The sequence below is a fragment of the Brachyistius frenatus genome, unplaced genomic scaffold (genome assembly GCF_029030835.1).
Source record: "Brachyistius frenatus isolate BFR_SWC_R1_liver_20210118 unplaced genomic scaffold, ASM2903083v1 Contig_69, whole genome shotgun sequence".
NCBI classification, from domain to species: Eukaryota; Metazoa; Chordata; class Actinopteri; family Embiotocidae; genus Brachyistius; species Brachyistius frenatus.
In genome coordinates this window covers 1,129,802-1,152,053 of record NW_027210668.1, presented here as the reverse complement: position 1 = coordinate 1,152,053, position 22,252 = coordinate 1,129,802, and the positions used below count along the sequence as shown (strand labels likewise).

The following is a 22,252-nucleotide window of genomic DNA, read 5'->3' as shown; positions in this document are numbered from 1 at the left end:
GGTGGAACAACTGTGTACGATTCCCTGTGGAACAGACCCAGACCCACATGTTAACAGTGAGTTCACTTCTTTCCCAAAGGTGTGTCATTCAAACAGCCCCTCTCTCCCCTGTTGACCACCCAACATCTCTCTCCCTCACATACACAGTGACCCCCTCCCGCCCACACACACAACACCACCTCATTACCATCAACACGAGTGCACATCTACCACGGACAGACTGTGCATTTCTGTTGCACTTTTTGATCATTCTTGACTGTTGTTTTAAAGTATATTTCAATGTTTCTGCTGCTGGGTCGAGTGCTGCCAAACAACATTTCACCGAATGACCTACAATGACGATAAAATGGTATCTTATCGACGAGAAGCTAACGTGAGAGACTCATGATAAAGTGCCCTGTTTATTTTCGGAGGCCTGATGAATCTCCTCTAGAGCCACGTAAAACCCCGTAGCATTATTGTAACTGCCGGCGTAGCAATCTCTTAAGTAGCTGGAGCGTCCCTTTAAAGTGAGCAGTCAGCAGCTTGTAGTTAGGTTTTTAATACAAAGTAGTTGCCTGGAGTTTACTACACTTTGCACATGGAACAGCGGATTAAATATGGATCAGAAACTCTTTTTCCAGATGTGCTGGTGAAAGAAAACAACGTGGAGACATGACAGCGAGACACATTACTCACAAGCATTCATTTATCTCCCTTGATCTTTATTTAATAAGACAAGTACAACCGAGTGGAAGGCCTTCCAGAGCGATGAACAACCAGGGAAAACAAAACACTTTACAGACGCAACATCCAAACACATAAACTAGATGAGTACAACAAATGCTGATTAATGGGCGAACACACGTCAGACGTGTGCACGGCAAAATGCATTTGCAGGAGCAGTTCATGAATCAGCGCAAGGATTATTCAAACAAAAGCAAAACAGATGACAGAGGGCGAGAACACGGAGATAAATTTGAAAAATTTCTAAAAGCAACGTGTTTGATAGACTCTCACAGCGGGCTACCGGAACGATATTTCCCAGCATATCTGGCCTTTGCAGCTCCCCTCCGTTTGCATTATGTGAAATGGAAAATAAACAACAACACTGTGTGGAGGCGTCACCATTAATTTATGGACCTCCTTTAACCCAACAAATACTAATGGAAGAGCCTTGTTGTTCTCGCTGTTAAACACCGAGGACAGGAAACACATTTTCACGCTGCTGGATGAGGGAATCGAGCGGATTGAGGCGCAGGAGGATGTATCTGTTATCTGCCGCTGTTCATCTTGTGCGGTGACGAGATAATGTGCTTGCAAAGCGGTTCCAAATAGATTGAACTAAGTCGTCTTATTTTCTCGTCCACTGACTTGGTGAAATTCAACACTCTCAGTCAACATTGAGATATGTCTCATTTATAAAAAAACAGAGCCTGTGTTTGCTTTTCTGATATCAAAGTCAGTTTAGTGGGGAACACGGTTACTCATCTGAAGACTGGAAATTATTTTTTCTAAAGGTAGATACATACACGTCCTTCTCTGTGAAGAGTAAATATTGCCTTTGAAAGGAAAGGAAAGGAAAGGAAACAAGGGAAGAGGTAAAACAGAAAGAAAGGGAGGTGAGACAAAAAAGGAAGGATGGGGAAGAGGAGAGGAGAGGAGAGGAGAGGAGAGGAGAGGAGAGGAGAGGAGAGGAGAGGAGAGGAGAGGAGAGGAGAGGAGAGGAGAGGAGAGGAGAGGAGAGGAGAGGAGGACAAATAGGAAGTAAGGCCAGAAAATAAAAGAAAGGAGAGTGGAAAGGAAAGACAAAAACAAAGAGAAAAAGATCATAGAGGAAAAGAAGGACGGAAAACATGACAGAAAAAGTAAAAGTAAAAAGGAGAGAAAAAGAAAACAAAGAAGTAGAGAAAGAGGAAAAGTAAAGAGAAGGGAGTAAAGGATATGTAGTGAGAGGAAAGGAGCAAAGACAAGACAGGAACAAAAAGGAAAGAAAGAGGGAGGGAAGGGAAAACTGGGGAATCTGACATGGAAAAGAAAAGAGGGAAGAGGGAATTGAAGAAAAGGTATTGGAGAGGAAATAGAAGGCAAAGAAATGGAAAGGAAGGAAACCAGACCAAAGGAAAGGTGATGAATGAAGAGAGGAGGATGGAATGTGACAGGTGAATATGGAGAGCGGGATGTGTTGAGACAAAAAAAGAAAGATGAAGAGCAGAGGAGTGGAGGTTGGGAGTCTGCTGTTGCCAGGGCATCGACTTCGCTCCAGGATATGAGTTGTAATTTAATTCAGTGGGTCTCCTCTCTGGGGCGCCAACGAACGTACAGTCGGGAGGTTAAACGCATCCTTATTAATTCCTCGCCTCCTCCATTTCAATCTCCCCCATCACGTTAAGAGATCGTTGTGGCACATGACCCACGCTCTTGTATTCTCAGCTCCGTTCAGCCTCTCCAGTTTTCTCAGCATTTCTAACACTTTCACATCCATCGTCTTCTTTTCTTTCTGAGGGTTTGGTTTGATCCCCTGAAGTAAAATCTTTTACTTCAGTGGTTTTTATTCAACCCCCGGACCCCGAAACCAGATTTTAGCGGGCAGCTGAAGCGTCACCGAACTGCCGACCGACGAGTGTCACAGCGGTCACTCCTCAACCTGCAATCACACCGAAAGCGTGTCCCACACCCACCAGTCGACCACAGGGTGCCTCGCCCAGGCGTGAACAGGAAGAAGCCTGAGGGTGAAGCACCAAAAAAAACACGTGATTAGGGTTTGACATGAAAAGTCACTTTAGGTACCAACTTTACGTTTGCCATGTAAGTTACTTCTTCACAGACTTGAACCCTGGTCTCCATCAACCACCTCCAACCTGCTGTCCTATCCGGACTTTATTACTCTTTATACTTCATCACCTGGTCTGACCACGCAAAGCAAAATGTGACATTGACATGGTGTATTACTTGCTTCAGTTTGATACTGGGCTGTATCTTACTGTTCAAGAACTAGCCAGTCATTTCATTACAATATATTTCAGGTTGTGGGTAAAAGTATCGTCATAGTGTGTTCACTGCGAATGGGTGCACTTTAAAGGCTACCATAAAAGTTGGGACCAATCCATAACATTTTTTTTTTTTTTTAACTTTTCTGTGCAGTAGAAGTGATTTTAAATAGATACAATTAAGATTTTTCCCATTAATATACGCACAATGATCCATCATGACATTTGTTTTATTTAATTTCTGCACATTTATTCAAACTCAACAACGAGAATTACTCCTTGATAAAAGTATCCTGACCCTAAATTCAGTGCTTTGTAAACACCTCATGGGCAACCAATACAGCTTTGAGTCTTCTGGATAACTTTCTACAGTCTTTGAGCACTTTTATTTGGCCGGTTTATCCCATTTTTTCTGCAGATCCTCTCAAGCTCAATCAGATTGGTTGGGAGGCATCTGTGAACCACCATCTTGAGGTCTCTTCACAGATGTTCGATGGTGTTTAAGTCTGACATCTGGCTCTGCCTCTCGAGGACAGTAAGCTGTATGCTTTAAGATAACTGTAACACTGAAAGGTGATATCTGCACTCTCGAGTAGGTTTTCCTAAAAAAAAAAAAAAAAAAAACCTCAGTGCATTTGGCTGCATTCATCCTTCCCTCATGTCCCTGCTGCTGAGGAGAACTCCCACATCATGATGCTACCACCGCCATGCTTCACCGTAGGGATGGTGTTAGCAGGTGATGTCCAGTGCTTGTTGTTTGCCAGATAGTGCTTTGAGTTCTACCCAAAGAACGTGTCTAATCAGAAGGAAAATCGTTTTCCTCACACTCTCAGATTCCATTAAATGCAGTTTGGCAAACACCAAGTGGGCTGTCATGTGCTTTATACTTGAAACGCTGTTCTGTATTGACCAAAGGGTTGTTGATGACCTCCCTGACCAAAAACTATGTTGCCTGTTTACTTCATGGCTTTGTTATTGTCCTGACATGCAATGGGATTGAGATGTGCCTTTCTAAACTACTTCCAGCCAGTTCAATAAAACTCTAGACACATTTCAAGGCTTATCAAAGTAAACAGGATTCTTCGGACCACAATTTGGACCGCTACTGCAAATGGTCTGAATACTTTTGTAAATATTTGAAGAAGAGATTTATTGTGCAATGATAGCGTGTTTTACATGTGTGTGTGTTTTTTTTTTTTTTTATGTTGACAGCATCCAATACGAACGTCAAATTTGTGAACTAGCTAAAAACTGAAGTAAGTAGATGGGGATGGCTGGGAAGGATACGTTTTTCTCTATTGCTGCCCTGATTTATGCCACAGTATGTGGAAATGTTCAAATACACCCCGAGCACAACATGAACTTATTTGTGCTCTCCAGGTACACGTGTTAGTCGCTGAGCGCTCAGATCAGGGCCGTGCCTGACACGGTAGCCGTGCGAGCATCAGGGCTAATGAGGGAGCTCAGCCAGGCATCTCCGTGACCGTCCTATCAGATGCAGGCGAAACGAGCTCTCATCTCCTGACACAGCTAATGTCCACTGTAATGGTCACAGGCCGCCGCGTAGCTGCAGGGCAGGGAGAGAGATGACCCCTGCTCATTGTGTCAGCACTGTCGAAAGGTTACTCTTATTTACAATTTGTTTTAATGAAGCCAGGAAGCCATTCGGAGCTCGCTTGCTTTCAGCTTCATCACTGCGTGGCTGGATAATATCAAAGATAATCATTCCGCTACTAATGAGACTTTTATCTTATACATCTTACTTTTCTCTTTTCCTTGCAAAGGCTCAGCCTCATTTATTTCTAATCTGCCATCACCATTATTTATTTTTGATTAATTGCCATCCAATCAGTATATATACAGTATATATAGCCCAATAGCACAAATCACATACTAGCATCAGGGGCCTTTACAGCTCTGTACAGCGTGCGACAGCTTCTGTCCTTTGAACCCTTGATTCAGATAAAGGACCTCCTTCCACCACCAAAAAAATAAAAAAAAATAATAATGGGGAAATTGATGTGAAAACTATTATAAAGGTTTGGTCCATACTGAAGTATATCAATGTTGGATAGATGCAATCCACTTTTCTTTAGACATTCAGATGAATCATACTCATGTTGGAGATTCTCTGGCTTTTGTTCCAGTACCAGGTTGACAGTTTTGTCTTTTTCATAGAAATGTCATGACAACTGTTGGATGGATGGCCATGACCTTTGTTACTGACATTCATTTCTCCCTTTGGATGAACTGTCAACATTTTGATGATCTTTCTTGGTGCCATGATGAGGCAGAAATTTTTAATTTTAGACACAATGACCAGACAGTGAATTGATTTGTCAATCCACAGAAAATAAATGGTTGCAGCCCTACATTGGTTTATTACCTGCAAAACTATTCCGACTGCAGCCGCAGCTCTGCTGTGCGTTAATAGCGCTAATTATCTCATATTAGCATGCTCACACGCCGAACTAAAACAGTGAACATGTACACTCGTTTTCCATTGGGAGCAACTCGGGGGTGCATTTCTGATGTCAAACAGCAAATAGAAAGTAGCATTGCTGCTTTGTTTTTCTGTATCCCCCTTCCACCACTTCGTCCCGGTCGGTATACAGACCTGAGATCAAGTGTTTGGTTCAAAAGAAAGCACATCAGAGAGCACTTCCACTCAGAGACAAAAAGAAAGGGATATGTGATGATTTAGCCAATGGAGTGGTCTCAAAGAAATGCCAAACTCTTGCTATCTCTGTAGCAGCTTTAATGTTAAAGATTGTCCCTTTTCTTTTTATTCCCTGAAGGGCAGATTTCAATGGAGCACATTCTGCTCTGAATTCGACAGCATGCACTTAACTAACGTCCTCCCCAGCAGCCAGAGTACAAAACGATGTGTGTGGAAAGCTATTGAAACCATTCCCAATACGATAGAAGCACTGGTTTACAGAGACACGCAGGAAGGAAGGAGGTCAGAAAGAAGTAGCCATAGATTGAGATTTGTTGCTACGAGGATATTGTAGGAGTTTTCAGGATGGAAAACATAGATGTCACTCTGGTTCACCACCATGTCAGCTTATGTACCTGGAGGATGAGTTACATAGAGTGTGTATGTGTGTTCGTGTGTTTGTCTGCTGCTACGAATGGTGGTGATTGAGCTGAAAAACTCCCCCCCCCTCACAATATTATCTCCCTCCAGCTGTGAGGAGTGGATCTCAAGCTGAATGGCAGATTACAGTTAGCCCGCCCCATTGTCCTCAACACATGAGGCATAAACTGCCTTCATCGGTCCGTATGGCTGTCCGCCTGCCTGCCAGCGTGCGTTTACGTGTGTGTGTGTGTGTGTGTGTGTGTGTGTGTGTGTGTGTGTGTGTGTGTGTGTGTGTGTGTGTGTGTGTGTGTGTGTGTGTGTGTGTGTGTGTGTGTGTGTGTGTGTGTGTGGAAGCACCTAACCCCGGTGATAATGGCATTCAGACTTGTGACAGGCAAAATTAGCATACATAGTGGCTGAGATTTATTTTCGGGAGAGGGTGCGGGGGAATGTTTTCACAGAATTGATGGCACCTGGTTCAGCCAAAAAAAAAAAAAAAAATATGTCCACTGTATTTGTACTTTCTTTTGCTATCTGTGAAGATGCCCTTAAGTTAAGTGCAGAGAAGAAGAACACAGTAGTCTCCGGGGAGATACAGCCTTCTTTTGGATTGGGTTCAGGCTTCATTAGTTGGCTTCAGAGGGACATCGTGTGATGTTGGGGTTTTTTTTATGTTCAAATGGTGACTGATCCCACTTTAAAGGCTGAAAAAAGCACTGAGCCAAGGGAGTTAAAATGTGGGAATCCCTCTACATCTGCTGTAGTTTGATAAGTCTTTCCTGCAGAACAAGTAATGTGCCCACATTGCTGGCAGCAACATGAGTGGAGCATGAATCCAAAGTTTGTAGGGAGCTTTAGCCGTGAAAAGAAGCCATATGAACCGACTTAGAAAACAGCATTCAAACAGAAACGCTGAGTTCAACGGCAGACACAATGCTCGACTGACCTCTTAGATCTAGAAACAGGATGCCACAGTGAGACAAGAAGTTGTACCAAAGTTGATTTTTGCTGATCCTTGTAAGAGAGTTATTAGTGCTGAGATGAATTTGCACAATTCAAACTTCACACAACAGATGTTTGTGAAATGTGTCAAACGATAATTTGATTTATTTCAACATGGTGCTGTTCACATTAATGTGGCTATCGTGGCCCTATTTGCACTCTCCGCCTCGCTTGTAGGGATTCGAGGAAACAAAAATTCCTACAAACCAGCTCGTTCCCTGCAGCTTTCCACAAAACAAGGATTTTTACATTCATAATTTCAATAGTTTGTTTACCAGTGTCACTGAAAGTAAAATCAGAAATTAACCATCTGGAAGGGCATTTTGCTAACTCCATTTAGGATCCCCAGTTGTGTACTAAATGTTGTGTGCTAAAGTTTTCATGTCTAGGTCATTTTTAAGTGATGACATTTAGCTGGTGTGAAAAGCACTTTAGAATATAAAAATGTTCCAACATGTTAGTATTTTAATGGTTGTACTTGTGTTATTCACGTTTGAAAAAAACTTTATTGTTGTATTGTTTTCCTTTCAAAATAAAATACAGACTTTGGCACGGCAGGTCAATTTGTTGTAAAAAAAAAAAAAAAAAAATCACTTTTAAATAGTTTTGTCTGAGACGCAGATTTAAAACATTTAAATAAGAGAAAAAAAACATTTGTTGAAAACAGAAATTAAATAACGTCCCACTTGACGTAAGCGTAGATTCATTTTGATTAAGTGAGCTCGGGAGGTCAGAGGTCAAGGTGAGCTGCAGCACAGACAGCGAGCTGCTTGTTGGAGGTTTGTGTCCCGTGGATACCCGCAGTCATGTGACTTCCACGCCGCCACAGTGCCCCGCTGACTGTTCACCCACAGAGGCCGGAGCTGATGTGCAGAAACACATGTTGGTGTTCAACTCATGCGCAGGAATGTCTCTGATCTGCAGATGTTGATTATTCGCTGCGGCACTGCACTCTTGGGCGCCGTACTGTATCTAATAACTGCTCTGACACTTGAGAATGTGTGAGTGAGAGCCACGTCGAGTCATTAGGGGGCGTTTTAAGCGCACTCAGCATTAGTGATTAAGTGCACTTAGAACATAAAGGCTCCCTTCACGGGGTGATGAGAAGGCGTGTAATGTTGGCACTCGCTCAACGCATCGATAACACGCTCATATCTCGGCGTGCGTGCGGTTGTGTGCCTGGTGGCCACGTGTGTTTACCCTTGTTCTCAGGCAATGGGAGACGAAACGCGGACACACACACACACACACACACACACACACACACACACACACACACACACACACACACACACACACACACACACACACACACACACACACACACACACACACACACACACACACACACACACGGCGGAGGGCTGTGCTTACACAGGAGAGAGAAATAGGCTGTCTTTTTCTTTTATGTTTCCATACATTGTGATTGTATTTGACAGATGGACACATAATCATACGGCCTCACACACAAATGGATGTTATTGTAAGCAGGCACATGAAAAATGAAACATACTATAAACAACTGGACTGTGCCATTATAACCCACCCACCCCACACACACACACACACACACACACACACACACACACACACACACACACACACACACACACACACACACACACACACACACACACACACTGCAGCACACAGTGAGATACTGTGGGAGACGTAATTGCAGTAAAAAGGGAAGTGATACGACTTCCCCTCGAGACAGGAGGAGAAAAAAGATAAGAGGAAGACAAGGATGAGAGAGATGCAAGTCGGTGGTCGATTGCAGAGGAGGAGAGGAGAAATATCAGTTGCTCACATACAGCTGGAATCTCATCCAGATGTTCCAGCGGGGAGACAAGAATAGAAAAATAGATAAGAGACACAAGGCCAAAAAAAAAAAAATTCGACCTCACTTCTAGTTTGTCTATATCAGCATAAAAAGTGTGAATATAAGAGATTGCGTCTCCTAAATCGAACATGTGTATCTGTATCTAAAAGAGTGAAAACAGAGATGGAGGCAGCAGCCTGTTCCAATGGGTTCAACGCTGAACATTTCAGATTTCAAAGTGTTTCATCAGCAGGAGTTTACTGAATTGTAAAACCACCTTCTCACTTTATGCACTTATGGTTTTGAGACCTATAGTCTGTTTTATGTGTATTTCTCTTTATTCAAATTTTCCAAACCTGCATCTTTTATTTAAGTTCATTCTTCTTTCTACCAATCACTGAGACCTATTTAATCACTTAGTGACACTTAGTCACTTTATTGTCAAATGTTAAGAAGGAAGAAGGTATGCTGGGAAATGCCAATTTGTTTGTCTCATGACTTTACTCCTTATCATTTGTGATATGTCGTGTGTGGGAGGTGTTCGAGACGAGATGAGGGGCCAAAGAAAAAGATTTGCAGCGGGGACAATTACAATTGTGTTGCGCTGCACCGTCAACATCAAGAGACTTCAGGGAGAAATGGATTAATGTTTGTTTACCGGCACAACGGCAACATAAAACTCAGTAAAAGCAAAATGCATGCACAGTGTGGACAGGATAACTGCTGCCAGTGACTCTGGCCTCCTGTTTCCAGTGTTAGTCTTCATTAAACAGCTTTCTAGGATGCTTACTGAAGTCACAGTTTGAGGCCTAAATTGGATTTATGTCCTGCTATTGTCACGTCAAAGGCAAAGCATCGCATTGGGGGATGCAAAAAGCAGTCTCTGCTACAGATAACAGACACGCTGTCACACTGTTATAAAATGTGCAAATGTGCAACCTAACAGAAAAAACACTGTTTTCCACATGGGACACATTTGATCACATGCTTTCCACATGGGACACATTTGATCACATGCTTTCCACATGGGACACATTTGATCACATGCTTTCCACATGGGACACATTTGATCACCTGTTTACCACACGGGACACATTTGATCACCTGTTTACCACACGGGACACATTTGATCACGTTTTCCACATGGGACACATTTAATCACATGTTTACCACACGGGACACATTTGATTACATGTTTTCCACATGGGACACATTTGATCACGTTTTCCACACGGGACACATTTGATCACATGCTTTCCACATGGGACACATTTGATCACCTGTTTACCACACGGGACACATTTGATCACGTTTTCCACATGGGACACATTTGATCACGTGTTTTCCACATGGGACACATTTGATCAAGTTTTCCACATGGGACACATTTGATTACATGTTTTCCACATGGGACACATTTGATCACGTTTTCCACACGGGACACATTTGATCACATGCTTTCCACATGGGACACATTTGATCACCTGTTTACCACACGGGACACATTTGATCACGTTTTCCACACGGGACACATTTGATCACGTTTTCCACACGGGACACATTTGATCACATGTTTTCCACAGGGGACACATTTGATCACAGGTTTACCACACAGGACACATTTGATCACGTTTTCCACATGGGACACATTTGATCACGTGTTTTCCACATGGGACACATTTGATCAAGTTTTCCACACGGGGCACATTTGATCACGTTTTCCACATGGGACACATTTTGATCACGTTTTCCACATGGGACACATTTGATCACGTTTTCCACATGGGACACATTTGATCACGTTTTCCACACGGGGCACATTTGATCACGTTTTCCACACGGGGCACATTTGATCACGTTTTCCACATGGGACACATTTGATCACGTTTTCCACATGGGACACATTTGATCACGTTTTCCACACGGGGCACATTTGATCACGTTTTCCACATGGGACACATTTGATCACGTTTTCCACACGGGACACATTTGATCACGTTTTCCACATGGGACACATTTGATCACGTTTTCCACACGGGACACATTTGATCACGTGTTTTCCACATGGGACACATTTGATCACATGTTTTCCACATGGGACATGTATGATAACATCAGGAAAATATGTGGAAAAGTTCCCACATAGGAATCTACATGGACTTCACACATGACACCATGAAAATGTTCAAAATGTTTCTCATGGGCAAAATACATGTACATGTTCACAATTATGTGCCTTGCGGCCACATTTGGATATGTGTAATATGATTACATTTTGTTAATTAATTGTTACCTAATAGTGATTAATTCCATAGTTTATGGTATGAAGCTCTTACCATCGCCGTTCTAAACAGTCGGTGTGTGTTAAGTCTTTCTAGGGCTCGTCTGGTGCACAGGAAGTGAAGGCTTTTCTATATCTGGCAGCAGCAACTGTGGTTTGTTTGAACAAAATATAGAAGGATGAGGAGCGTTACCTGCCACCTACACAAAATCAAAAGGCTTTACAGTACAGCCAACACTCTTTCATTGACAAATGGTCTCTGGGAGATGCAGAGAAAAAACACTGTACGAACGCAATAAGCAACAGCAACACAGGCAAAACCTGAATGAAAAGCTGGCGGCTTTAAACAGTTTTTAAGTTACGATACACCCGTTAAATGCTTTCACTCCGACAAAGAATATAGCATCACCACTCGTTTTTGTTATCTGATTCCACACTTACTTTTGCTTTAGTCGTGTTTCTGCACATCCGGAGCGTTTTAGATTGAATTGACACACCGCAAGTTTCTCCCGCTCGCTCTCATTTGTTGCCCCATTTCACACTTGTGGGGCTGTCACACTGAAATAAACCCTATTTAGTGAAGCTTGTCTGAACTGGGATTATAACATAATTAACTTTTTAGTTTTGTTTGCTCATAATGTGAAAATCTCATTACTCCTTGGACATATCTCCCAAAAAGTTTGCAGATAATTTCCAGCAAAGTTGAGATATTCTGTCTATCTGCAAGTTTCTTCAAGAGGAGAGATGCAGGGGAGGGTGGATCAGTGAGCCGTTCAGCACAGGTCAGTGGTGGCTATTCCCTCGGAGGCAGGCGTGTGTGTGTGTGTGTGTGTGTGTGTGTGTGTGTGTGTGTGTGTGTGTGTGTGTGTGTGTGTGTGTGTGTGTGTGTGTGTGTGTGTGTGTGTGTGTGTGTGTGTGTGTGTGTGTGTGTGTGGCTTCCCTGGTCTCCAGTTGGACTTACAGCCACTGAAGCATAGTGACAAAACACACACCGAGCGGCACACACGTTTTCTTCTTAGTAAATACTCAGCTTGATATTGGACCTCAGAGACCTGCATCCCGGCCTGTGACTGATGTGGCATCCGCACAGCTTTTGCTGTATGTTTGGACATCACATCTAATCTGTGTTCATCAGGATCATGGAAGGTGTTTTCTTTACGCTCCACTGATCTGTGATGCGAGTTTGGGGGAATCGATATCCTGATTACAGAGCCTGTGTTACCACGTGCTGCTCCAGTGGGGACGCCTCAGGCCAGCATGTCCTGTTGACTTTGATGAATTCAAAGTCCCGGCTGTATCTAGAGAGAAAGCGCGTGTATTTGTAAGTGTGCATGTGTGTGTGTTCCTGTTCATGCACAAAGGTAGCTGGAGCCAGTTGACATCCGCTTAATGTCAATTTATAAAGTCCCTGAAGGCTTGTTCTTCTGCATTATATGGTGGTGGTGGTGGTATATACTTTATTAATCCCCGAGGGGAAATTTTTTATATATATATATATACTGTATATGTATGATAATTATTAACATTACATATGATATTTAATATCAATTATAGGTAGATAGAACCCAACAGTTCAACAATTCCCACGTAAGCTAGGAAGAAAAAAACTGCCCTTTAAGGGGTAAAAACCTCCAACAGAGGGAAGGAAAAACTGCCTTTTAACAGGAGCAGGCTCAGAGGTGGACACGATCTGCCTCGACCGGTTGGATTTATGATACAGATAGATAATATAGAGCAATATCTATATATAGATACTGATATATCTATGTACAGATATTGATATATGATATTTGTTCCCTGAGGTTTTAAAAAGGTGTTTGTCATATTTTGGGCTCTGCAGGCATGCGGACTTTAAGCTCATGCAAAATAGATAAGTAATTCATCTCCAGCAGTGACAAGCGAAATAGCTCCTTTGTAAAATAAAAGAGACAAGAGATAGACGGATGGCACTGGTACTGGAGGAGGAAAGCAATGCAGTCATTTAATGCTCAGCGTGGCGGTAAACAACTCTGCTCTTCTGGATTCCATACAACGCTCCTTCTCTCTCTGTCATGGATGTTGGACTTGAACATCTGTCAATAGTTGGACTTATTTTTCCCACCGACTGTTGGTGCTCTGGAGTCTGTCAAGCATGGTACAACGTGAAAAGCATTTTTTGAAGAGTTGACTACTAACATGATATCCAGCCCTTTTATTGGCAGACAGAAACCATTCACGCCCTATTTTACATATGTGTGGGTACCACCTGCAGTTAAGCTACAAAATCAGAGCAAATATAAGTGTCTGTCCAACGACAAACTCCAGCTGTCACAGGTGCAATTTTTTTGTAGGTTGATGTGGTTTACAGTAAAGTTCCCATTTGCCGAACACAGAAACACCCACACATATAATGCCCTTTTGCACCTCGCAGCATTCAGCAGTCTGAGACCAAGATTTTATCAGTGCAATCTCTGACATGCAATAAAGTTACGCTATCGTTGTTGCTGCACGGTATTATGTCACCTCAAGTCAGACATATTTGTGCCAGTGAAGCATCATATCCTTGCAACTGTACCAGTGACCACCGGTGGGTCTTAGTAGTGGGCCTAATGAGTTAAAACACAGCATCTCTATGGGCTGTGTGTAAGAAACTCTACCATCGCTGCAACTACTCTAACAACTACATTTCAAGACAAATGCTCGACTTTAACATCACCGCGCACGAGCTGCTGTTCGGTCCGCCCTTCGGAGTGGCCGTGCAAACGTTAATGTGAACAGGGTTTCCAGGTGACAATCACAGTGAAGGAAACTGAAGCTGTGAGCAACGCTGCACGGAAGAGTTTTCAAATTGACACGTACAGCAAAATGCCAACAGAATAATTGTACATGTGGAGCATAGATACAGGCGAACAACGGAGACGAACCGTTCCTGTGAATGTCATCTCTTAGCTTGTTTTCACATCAATGCGCCCTTCTGGCCAGTAAGCAGAAATCCTACCTGGTTTTCTTGCAAATTTAAGTTAATATTAAGTTGGACTGTCGTGTAAAATCTCACCTAAAATAAAAATCAAACAAACCACAGTCATATTGTTCAGTGATTCATTTCCACTTTAAACTTAGGCCAGAATATTACATGTGTTTATGAAAAGGTTTCATACTGAAAAGAAGTGCACCGCGACAATGTCGTATTGTGTGCATGAGTATCAGGTGTCAGGCTTTGCATAGAATAGTTGTTCCCAGCATTTAGACAGTTCAGATTCAATTTAGATTAAAATACTGAACACGATGGTTTTTTTTGTCTTTTGGGAGACTTATGTGTTACTGAACAATCTGCTCTGAGGCTCCTCTGCCTCTTACTGAGTGGTGTGTGAAACATCTGGAGCGATGTACGGTCAGTATTAGGTAGTTAACCTCTGTCTGGTAGCTTTTAAGCCCTGGAAATAACAGTGCAACCTCAAGTGTTGAGCAGAATCTGTTGGGCTTTTTCCAGCAGACTATACGAACGCTCTCGAAAGCCGGGACGGGACAAGAATTTTTTGAGTTGTACGTTCCCATGTGAACTTCTACATTTTACTTCCAGTGAACTTTCAAGTGAACCAGTGAACTTTCAAGCTTGCTTTAGAGCTAGCTTTTACTTAAGCTAACAGGATTTTATATATTTATAAATTTTTCTGTTCATGTCAGGATGACTCATCAACCAGTGGGTGTCCTGTGCTTTGATCTCCTTCCAGAATTTTTCTTTTTTACTTTGAGCTGCATTTGTTTCCCTCCTAATCTCCAGGTTCTCCATTTCGGCTTTTTATTAATTTACGTATTGATTTTCATATTTAAAGAATTGAGATTATCTTCTTTTATTTTGTATTCCAACTCCGGTTCCAATTTGTGCCCTTGTTATTGTCTCCAGTCCAGTTGAATAATGATTCGGAGCGCTGATGCTCAGTCAGACTCACCGCCAGACAGACAGTAATGAGGGAAGGAATACTGATTAGTGCAATGAGTGGTTTGTCCCTGGTTGTTTCATTATATACTTTGGATTGGAAGCCATTTTTAACTTGAGTTTCCTTAGAGACAGAAAGGTGGCAAAACCATCGTGAGGCGTGAGGTCGCTTGTGGACATGAAGCATCTGGTTTACTGAAGTGTCCTTGAGCAAACGAGCAGATCTTTTAAAACTGTGAGAAGGCTGTTATCTCTTTCCCCATCCCCGGGTTTGTGACCTCCCGACAAAAGGGCAAAGAGAAAAGAAGATCTCTCTGCAGGAATTAATAAAATATCACATTGCTGTCAAAAGGGTCTCAGTGGGGTATTTTTAATCATCAAATATATTGTATGACTAATAATGGAGCCTGGGTCTGGTGAGGATGGCGGCCAGTAATATAACATGAAGCAGCAAAAAAGAAATGCAAATGTTCTTTTCAGTTGTCATAACTGTGGTTCAGATGTGATTACATGAATATGTAAATATTATATATATATATTATATATTAGATCATGTACAGTCCACATACAGTATGGCCACATTGACATCCTAGTCAACAAAGTTGATTTTATTTTCTTGTCATTTGGTACATGTCACATATTTTAAATAGCAGATTATAGTTTTTAGCTACAATATTTGACAGTTGAACTATTGGCGATTGGTCAGTCCAGCACTTGGGTTCAGACCAAGCGGTAACCCACTGTGATGTTACCCATTGCTTTGTGTGCTGTTGTTTTAAAGCCTCAGGTCTGGTATGTCAGTCAATCGCCATCTTGTTAGTTTTTTTTTTTTTTTTTTTTTTTGCCAGAAGTGACCGTATTTGGACAAGATAGAGAGGAGTGAAGGGTGGATCTGACAGAACCAGAGGACACTGTGCACTCCAGGCATTTCAAGCAGACCAATCACACCCCCCAAACATACCGCTCATTGAGGCCTAATAGCTAATTAATTACATTTTTATTGTATTTTCAGACGGAGAATCAGAACACTGATCAGAATGAGTGACTTTTAGCTCATGAAATCATCATGATGCATGGGGAAAAAAATGATTGACTTTGAATTCATGAGCGAATCTGACTCTTTTTGAATGGAAGCTTATTAGTCACAGGTTTTTGGAACCAGCCGTTAGTCGTATTACACTCAGTGGTATTGCACTTTAAGGTACGTCCACATTGGCTTCACTTTTCAGACCTGGAGACTTCATCCATTTTCATATGCAGACTACGGTAAAGACTGAAGTGTCCCAGTCACTGTTGTGTGGATTACCTTCAATGTTCCTGCAGACATTCATGTTCTCCACAAAATGAAACCTGCTTACGTCTCGCACCACCAGAGGCTCAGTTATCTCCTTCCCACTAAAATATCCCAAACAGTTACTACGTTGTAAATGAATTGGAACAAACATTTTATAAACACATTCATGGTTTTCTGATGTATCTTCTGGTTTATTTTAGCCTCTTGCGCCACTATGAGGTTAACATTTGTGGTTGTGTCTGAAAACTCGACATGGAGGCTGATCGATGCTAATTGCTTGATGTTTCATTTGGCGCCGTCAGAACAATGAAATTGAAACTTGGCAAAATAGCAAATGTAAGTGTTAGCATGCTAACGTGCTATAACACCACCATGCAACACCACAGCCGTTTAGCATTGTCACTGTGAGCTTGTAGCATGCTGTGGTAGCCTCACATTGCTGCTGGCATGGCTTCAGATTTGTAATGTAGTAGCAAGAAGTCCAGCCATACATGGGTAGCCGACTGCATTGTGGTCAAATTCTTGCATAACCAAACTTATGATTCATTATAGCCGACTCATTCCATTTCTTTGTGTTGCAAAGATGATCAAGTTAAACGATTCCCTCCATCCCACATAACTTGCTTTATAGCATATTGTCAACAGCAATCTCACAGCCTCTGTTTGTTTATGTTATAATATTCATGCTATTGTGTTTGTCTGTGTCAATGCAGAACTTCGATCACTTCATCTTCGCGTTCTTTGCCATTGAGATGGTGCTCAAGATGGTGGCTATGGGGATTTTTGGGAAGAAGTGTTACCTTGGAGACACGTGGAACCGCTTGGACTTCTTCATAGTGTTGGCTGGGTGAGTTACACAATCGCGCACGCAAACACAAACACAAACACAAACACAAACACAAACACAAACACAAACACACAGGTGGCCAGGCAGAACCGCTCATAAACACTGGAGGCTGGCACACGAAGCAGTTCAATCACGTGCAACAAATGTGGGCAGAAAGTCAGGGTCTGAGGGTGCAGCGACAGATTCATGGACAGAATCTATAAAGGACGATAGATGGTCTAAATGTTCTTGTGTCACTCGAGGCTGACAAGCTGGATAAAACTATTTTTTAAGCAAGACTTTTAAATAACACCAGGCTACTTCCCCCGTGGGCTCCACCAGATTTGTCATTATACAACTTTCTCCTAAATGTCCTGTTGTTAACAAGTACTCCCTTAAATTCTGAAGTGCTCAGTGCTTTGTCAAAATGATGAAGAGTGTGAGACCAGATTTTAAAATGAGTCATGCAAAATATTTAGTTTTTTTACTTAAAACCTGTTCTGCACTTACAAGCTTCTCCTCTGTAACTTTAATGTATTTCCAGATTAAATGCATTTTTTTTTCTGAACATTATTGCACATTACGCTCAATGCAGAAATCCACATACTTTATGGCCCCGGCATGCAGACGTCACATACATCGTTTATACACTAACATTCATGCAGATGCACGCCTACCAACAGGCAGATTATATACAGTCACATACACTGGGCATGCAAACTCCCTGACAAACAAACACACACAGCGATGCGCACACACATCATAATTTGATTAAACATGTTACAGAACATAGCCTGCTGCTTTCGGTCTGACATTTTCATCACACTGCATCCCCCGCTGCTTTTTAATGCCATCCTTCTGCCACAGCTTCTGTTGTCTATCAGTGGGAACAGGGCACATTTCCGTGTGTGTGTGTGTGTGTGTGTGTGTGTGTGTGTGTGTGTGTGTGTGTGTGTGTGTGTGTGTGTGTGTGTGTGTGTGTGTGTGTGTGTGTGTGTGTGTGTGTGTGTGTGTGTGTGTGTGTGTGTGTGTGTGTGTGTGTGTGTGTGACCATGCCAGTCAATGCATGTGCATTATATTGTCCTTCAGCAGCAGAGATAACACACTTGGCTCTTTCTTTGCTGTAAAAAAACAACCCGGTATATCAACACAAACTCAGAGAGATCAGAGTCTCATTGGTCTGCAGTGAGAGACTCTTTTCCACAGTTGAAAATCCGTCTTGGACCCTGAGCGTCTCCCTCAGCCCACATTCACTTTACTATTGCTCTCTTTTCTACCTGCATCATACACCTGAGTGGATAACTTTTAGGATTACAGATGCTTGAAACTGCTTCCCCATTGGTCATCCTGAGTCAGGGAGCAATCGATCCAATGCCAGAGCACCAGAAGGAAGTTGATGGGAAAAATCTCACAGTCTGATATTTAGGATCTCATCTACTGAGGGATTAGAAGGTCAATAAAAGGAGCTGAAGCCACAGCAACAAGTATAATACGTGTTTGATGCTATTTTTGGGGGAATTCTTTTGTTAAATATTGTATAAATTAAACATTTGTTCAAATGGTAAAAAATGCATTGAAAATCAATAAACTTTTGTATTTAATGTGAAAAAAAAAAACATATTTCTAAATGTTTTTCATGCAAATTTCTTATTTTGAAAAGTAACTAGTAACTTTGAGAAATAAATGCAATGGAGTGGAAGGTACAACATTTCACTTAGAAGTCTGCTGCAGTAGAAGTATTATGTATGAAATGGAAAAACCGCAGTACAGAAAAACAGTACTTGAGTTAGTGCACTTAATTACATTCCACCAATGAAGATGATTCATCTTCATCGCATCCTTACTTCCCTTCGATATTTTCCCGTCACTCTTTGCTCTGTAATAACTGAGAAAAATGTCCGATCACAAAAAGAAACGTGGCAGAGAACAAGATATATTTCTCTGTATGTATCGACTGAGTCTGCATGTGTGTTGGCTTACATCACAGTGTAGGTGGTGTTTATACCTTCACGTGTGTTGGTGTTTTCATGGGTTATACTATTTGTGAACAACAACAAAAAAAATAATCTCATCCGGACGGAGAGCCCCCAGACATGGGGGCGGGGGGGGGGGGGGGGGGACAATGGTAACCTAGGTAACGGCTGACTGTCGAGCGTTTGATATATCCTGGCAACAGTGGTTAGGTCTGCAGAGGAAGGCTCTGATGAACTGTTTGTTTCTTTCCGAGACGATAATTACTGCTAAGCTGCTTTTTCAGCAGGTCTGAACTCTCTGCTCCTAATCACCGCTCCGTCAGGAGGGAACGATGGAGGGACGGCTGCACGGGGCAGGTGGAGGATGCAGGAGGAGACGGAGATGTGCAGGGGGAGAGTTTTCTAGCCTGTGAACGATTGGAGGGAGTGCAGGATGGATGTCGTGCTGCATTCGCATGATAAAGAGAAAACCGGTTTTAGGAGTTTTCGACTTAAACCAGAAAAAAAAGTTCACATTAGTTTATTCGCTGGTGCGTGAAAACTCGCACTTAATGAATGTCTTTTTAATTTCACAAACATTCAATAACGGAAGCTGTTTGGCAAATTGCTTCACTGGAAATACTTTCACAGAGTTCAGTTTTGTGTCACTGTATGGGTGACCGTAGAGGCCCTGGTTTAAAGAGTTTATTCGTTTGTCTTTCTGTCATAAGATATAAAGTACTTGCCCAATTTTCCTGAAAGTTGGTGGAGAGGTGTAGTATTGGCCGCGGAAAAACACATACGACTTTGTAATGTATTGGTTGGTGGACTGTTGGCCTGGATGGAGGTCGGATTGCCCTTATAGTTAGCGAACGTTATCATGTTAAGATGGTGAACATGCTGTGCGTTGAACCTGCGTTATCATTGGGAGCATTTTAGCATGCTGATATCAGCATTTCGCTCAAAGCTGGCGTCCACTTTTTGCTTCTGTGCGTGTGCACAGTTTTCCTGAGCAACGAGAAACTAGTAGTAGTCGTAATTATTTCAGACGTGCTCTCTTTTATCTTCAAATAAAGTGGTTTACCTAATTTAGCTGTTTTCAGCCTTTTACATCCATTTGTTTTGGTCCTGTTGCCATGTTCCAGATCTCATCTTATTAATTATTTTGATGAGTAAAAATGTCATTATAATCAATAGAAATAATAGATTAAACTACAGAGACAAGACAAATCTGAATCTAGCGGTTTGATTGCTTCGTAGCCGAGTTTGTTATCTGATGTAGCGGCTCTGTGTCTGTGCATAAATGTGGAACCTCAAATAACTATTTTAATTGTACCATGAGGTCAGTATTTGACAGCATAATACAAATATAATGTGACAGGAGATATTAAATCACAACAGTTATCTCCACTAATACACTTCCATTTATCTCAAGATTTTCTAATTAGACCAGACAGCGTTTTGAACTAAGGCCAAATGAAACAGATTCATTAGTTCTTATCAAGACCCAATAAAAACACTCCATTTAGTTGAAACGCAGAAGTGTTTATTTGCATCAGAATGATGTGATTGTTACCAAGTAAACTAACCTCCATTGCGAGACTCTGCCGTGTTTTAAATGACATCTTATGAGATTGTTTTTGTTTATTTATGAATTTACTTATCGATTGGTGCAGTAGAGCCCCAATCGATAGTTGAGGGAGTCTAAGTAGCAGAGTGCAGCAGCACTTACTGTAGCAGAGAGGCTATTCTAGCCATAGCACATCAATCCGACTTTACACTCTCTCTGGGGCTGTGATTCCTCCCGCAGAGAGACAGAAAGGAGAACCGAGGAGGTGACAGGAGGAAGGGCAATAGACTGACAGAGAGAGGCGGAGGCAGTCAGGTCGATTGTTTCATTGGAGTCAATATTTAATCTGGTCTGGTGTTGGAGGAGGGATGAAAATACTGATATTGGTTGTACGGGTCAGTTTGAAGAAATGTGATTTTTTTTATTTTTATTTATTTAACTTCCTTCATCAAGTACCCGTAGATTAATCAATAATTTCTCACCTCCATCACATTAACAATTCAAACCAGTATCGTGGAAAAGCGTGACGTAAACACGCCGGCCAACTGCAGCAAAACGTGAGACAGCCACGCTTTGGTCTGTCAACGGCGTACACGCATGTAAATGTCTTGTGATGCGGGATCATATGACCAAGGTCCTGCAACAGAGGTCTTAAGACCAAGTACAAAGGACATTTTTGGGTGGTATTAGGAGGCAGGAGGGGTGGCTTATTGGTATTAGTCACAGATTGCCCTGCAGGATGTGCTTAGTTAGTAACCCCAACCGCGTGTTTTTGCTAAAAGTTTCATTTTCCTGTAAATCACAGGATGCAAGCATGCAGTCGGTTCCATTTTGGTCCACAACAGGAAAATGTGTAACTTTCACGCCTGAACAGCGCAAAGCGTGGCTATCTCAAGTTTTGCTGTCTATTTCACGCTTTGTCGTGATTTCTGTCAACCAGATGTCCCTCCTGTAATCTAACTTCCGTCCGGAGTGACGCCCTCATGTTTGATAGTAGATCTTTGACGTTTTTTCCCAAAATGAGCTGCTTACCTGTCAACTCTTTGTTGTTTTTGCACCTGTGAAATTTTGACTTTTGTGTGGTAACGAAGGAAATCAAGAGTGTTTTTATCTAATAAATGGAAAACATGTTCACACCAATATTTGCTAGCATGTACATGAGATAAAACACAACTGGTGCTTGAGAAGAATGTTTTTAGTTTTGGAGGATATTTTTTTTATGAAATGAAAAATTTGAATATATGATGGCGCCAAGCTTGGAAGGAACATGAACATCAATAATAGTAATTTCGTGGATGAGAGATTTCACTGTAAAACAAAAAATTCCATCCATTAGCTGTATTAGCATCAGAGGAAGTCATGGGGTCCCTACAATCAAATAAAGGTCCAAAAAAAACAAAACAGAATCACATAACATTTATTTATCTTTCAGATTTCTCTCTCAGCCTCTTTGGGAGTTCCAAACTCCACGTTGTAATATAATTGCTCACTAATTATTGCTTAATAGTACAGGCACAGTTGAAAGGAATATTTTGAAA

The 22,252-nt window shown here is 41.9% G+C and overlaps 1 protein-coding gene across 9 annotated transcripts in view; it reads left to right on the top strand.

Moving 5' to 3' along the window:
• cacna1g (calcium channel, voltage-dependent, T type, alpha 1G subunit) overlaps window positions 1–22,252 on the top strand; it is a 289,223-nt gene that overhangs the window by 101,927 nt on the left and 165,044 nt on the right. For all 9 annotated transcript variants that reach the window (XM_069707505.1, XM_069707504.1, XM_069707506.1 and 6 more), the window contains exon 4: window positions 17,080–17,213. In XM_069707505.1, coding sequence (XP_069563606.1) covers window positions 17,080–17,213 — 134 coding nt within the window. The remainder of the gene's footprint in view (window positions 1–17,079; window positions 17,214–22,252) is intronic.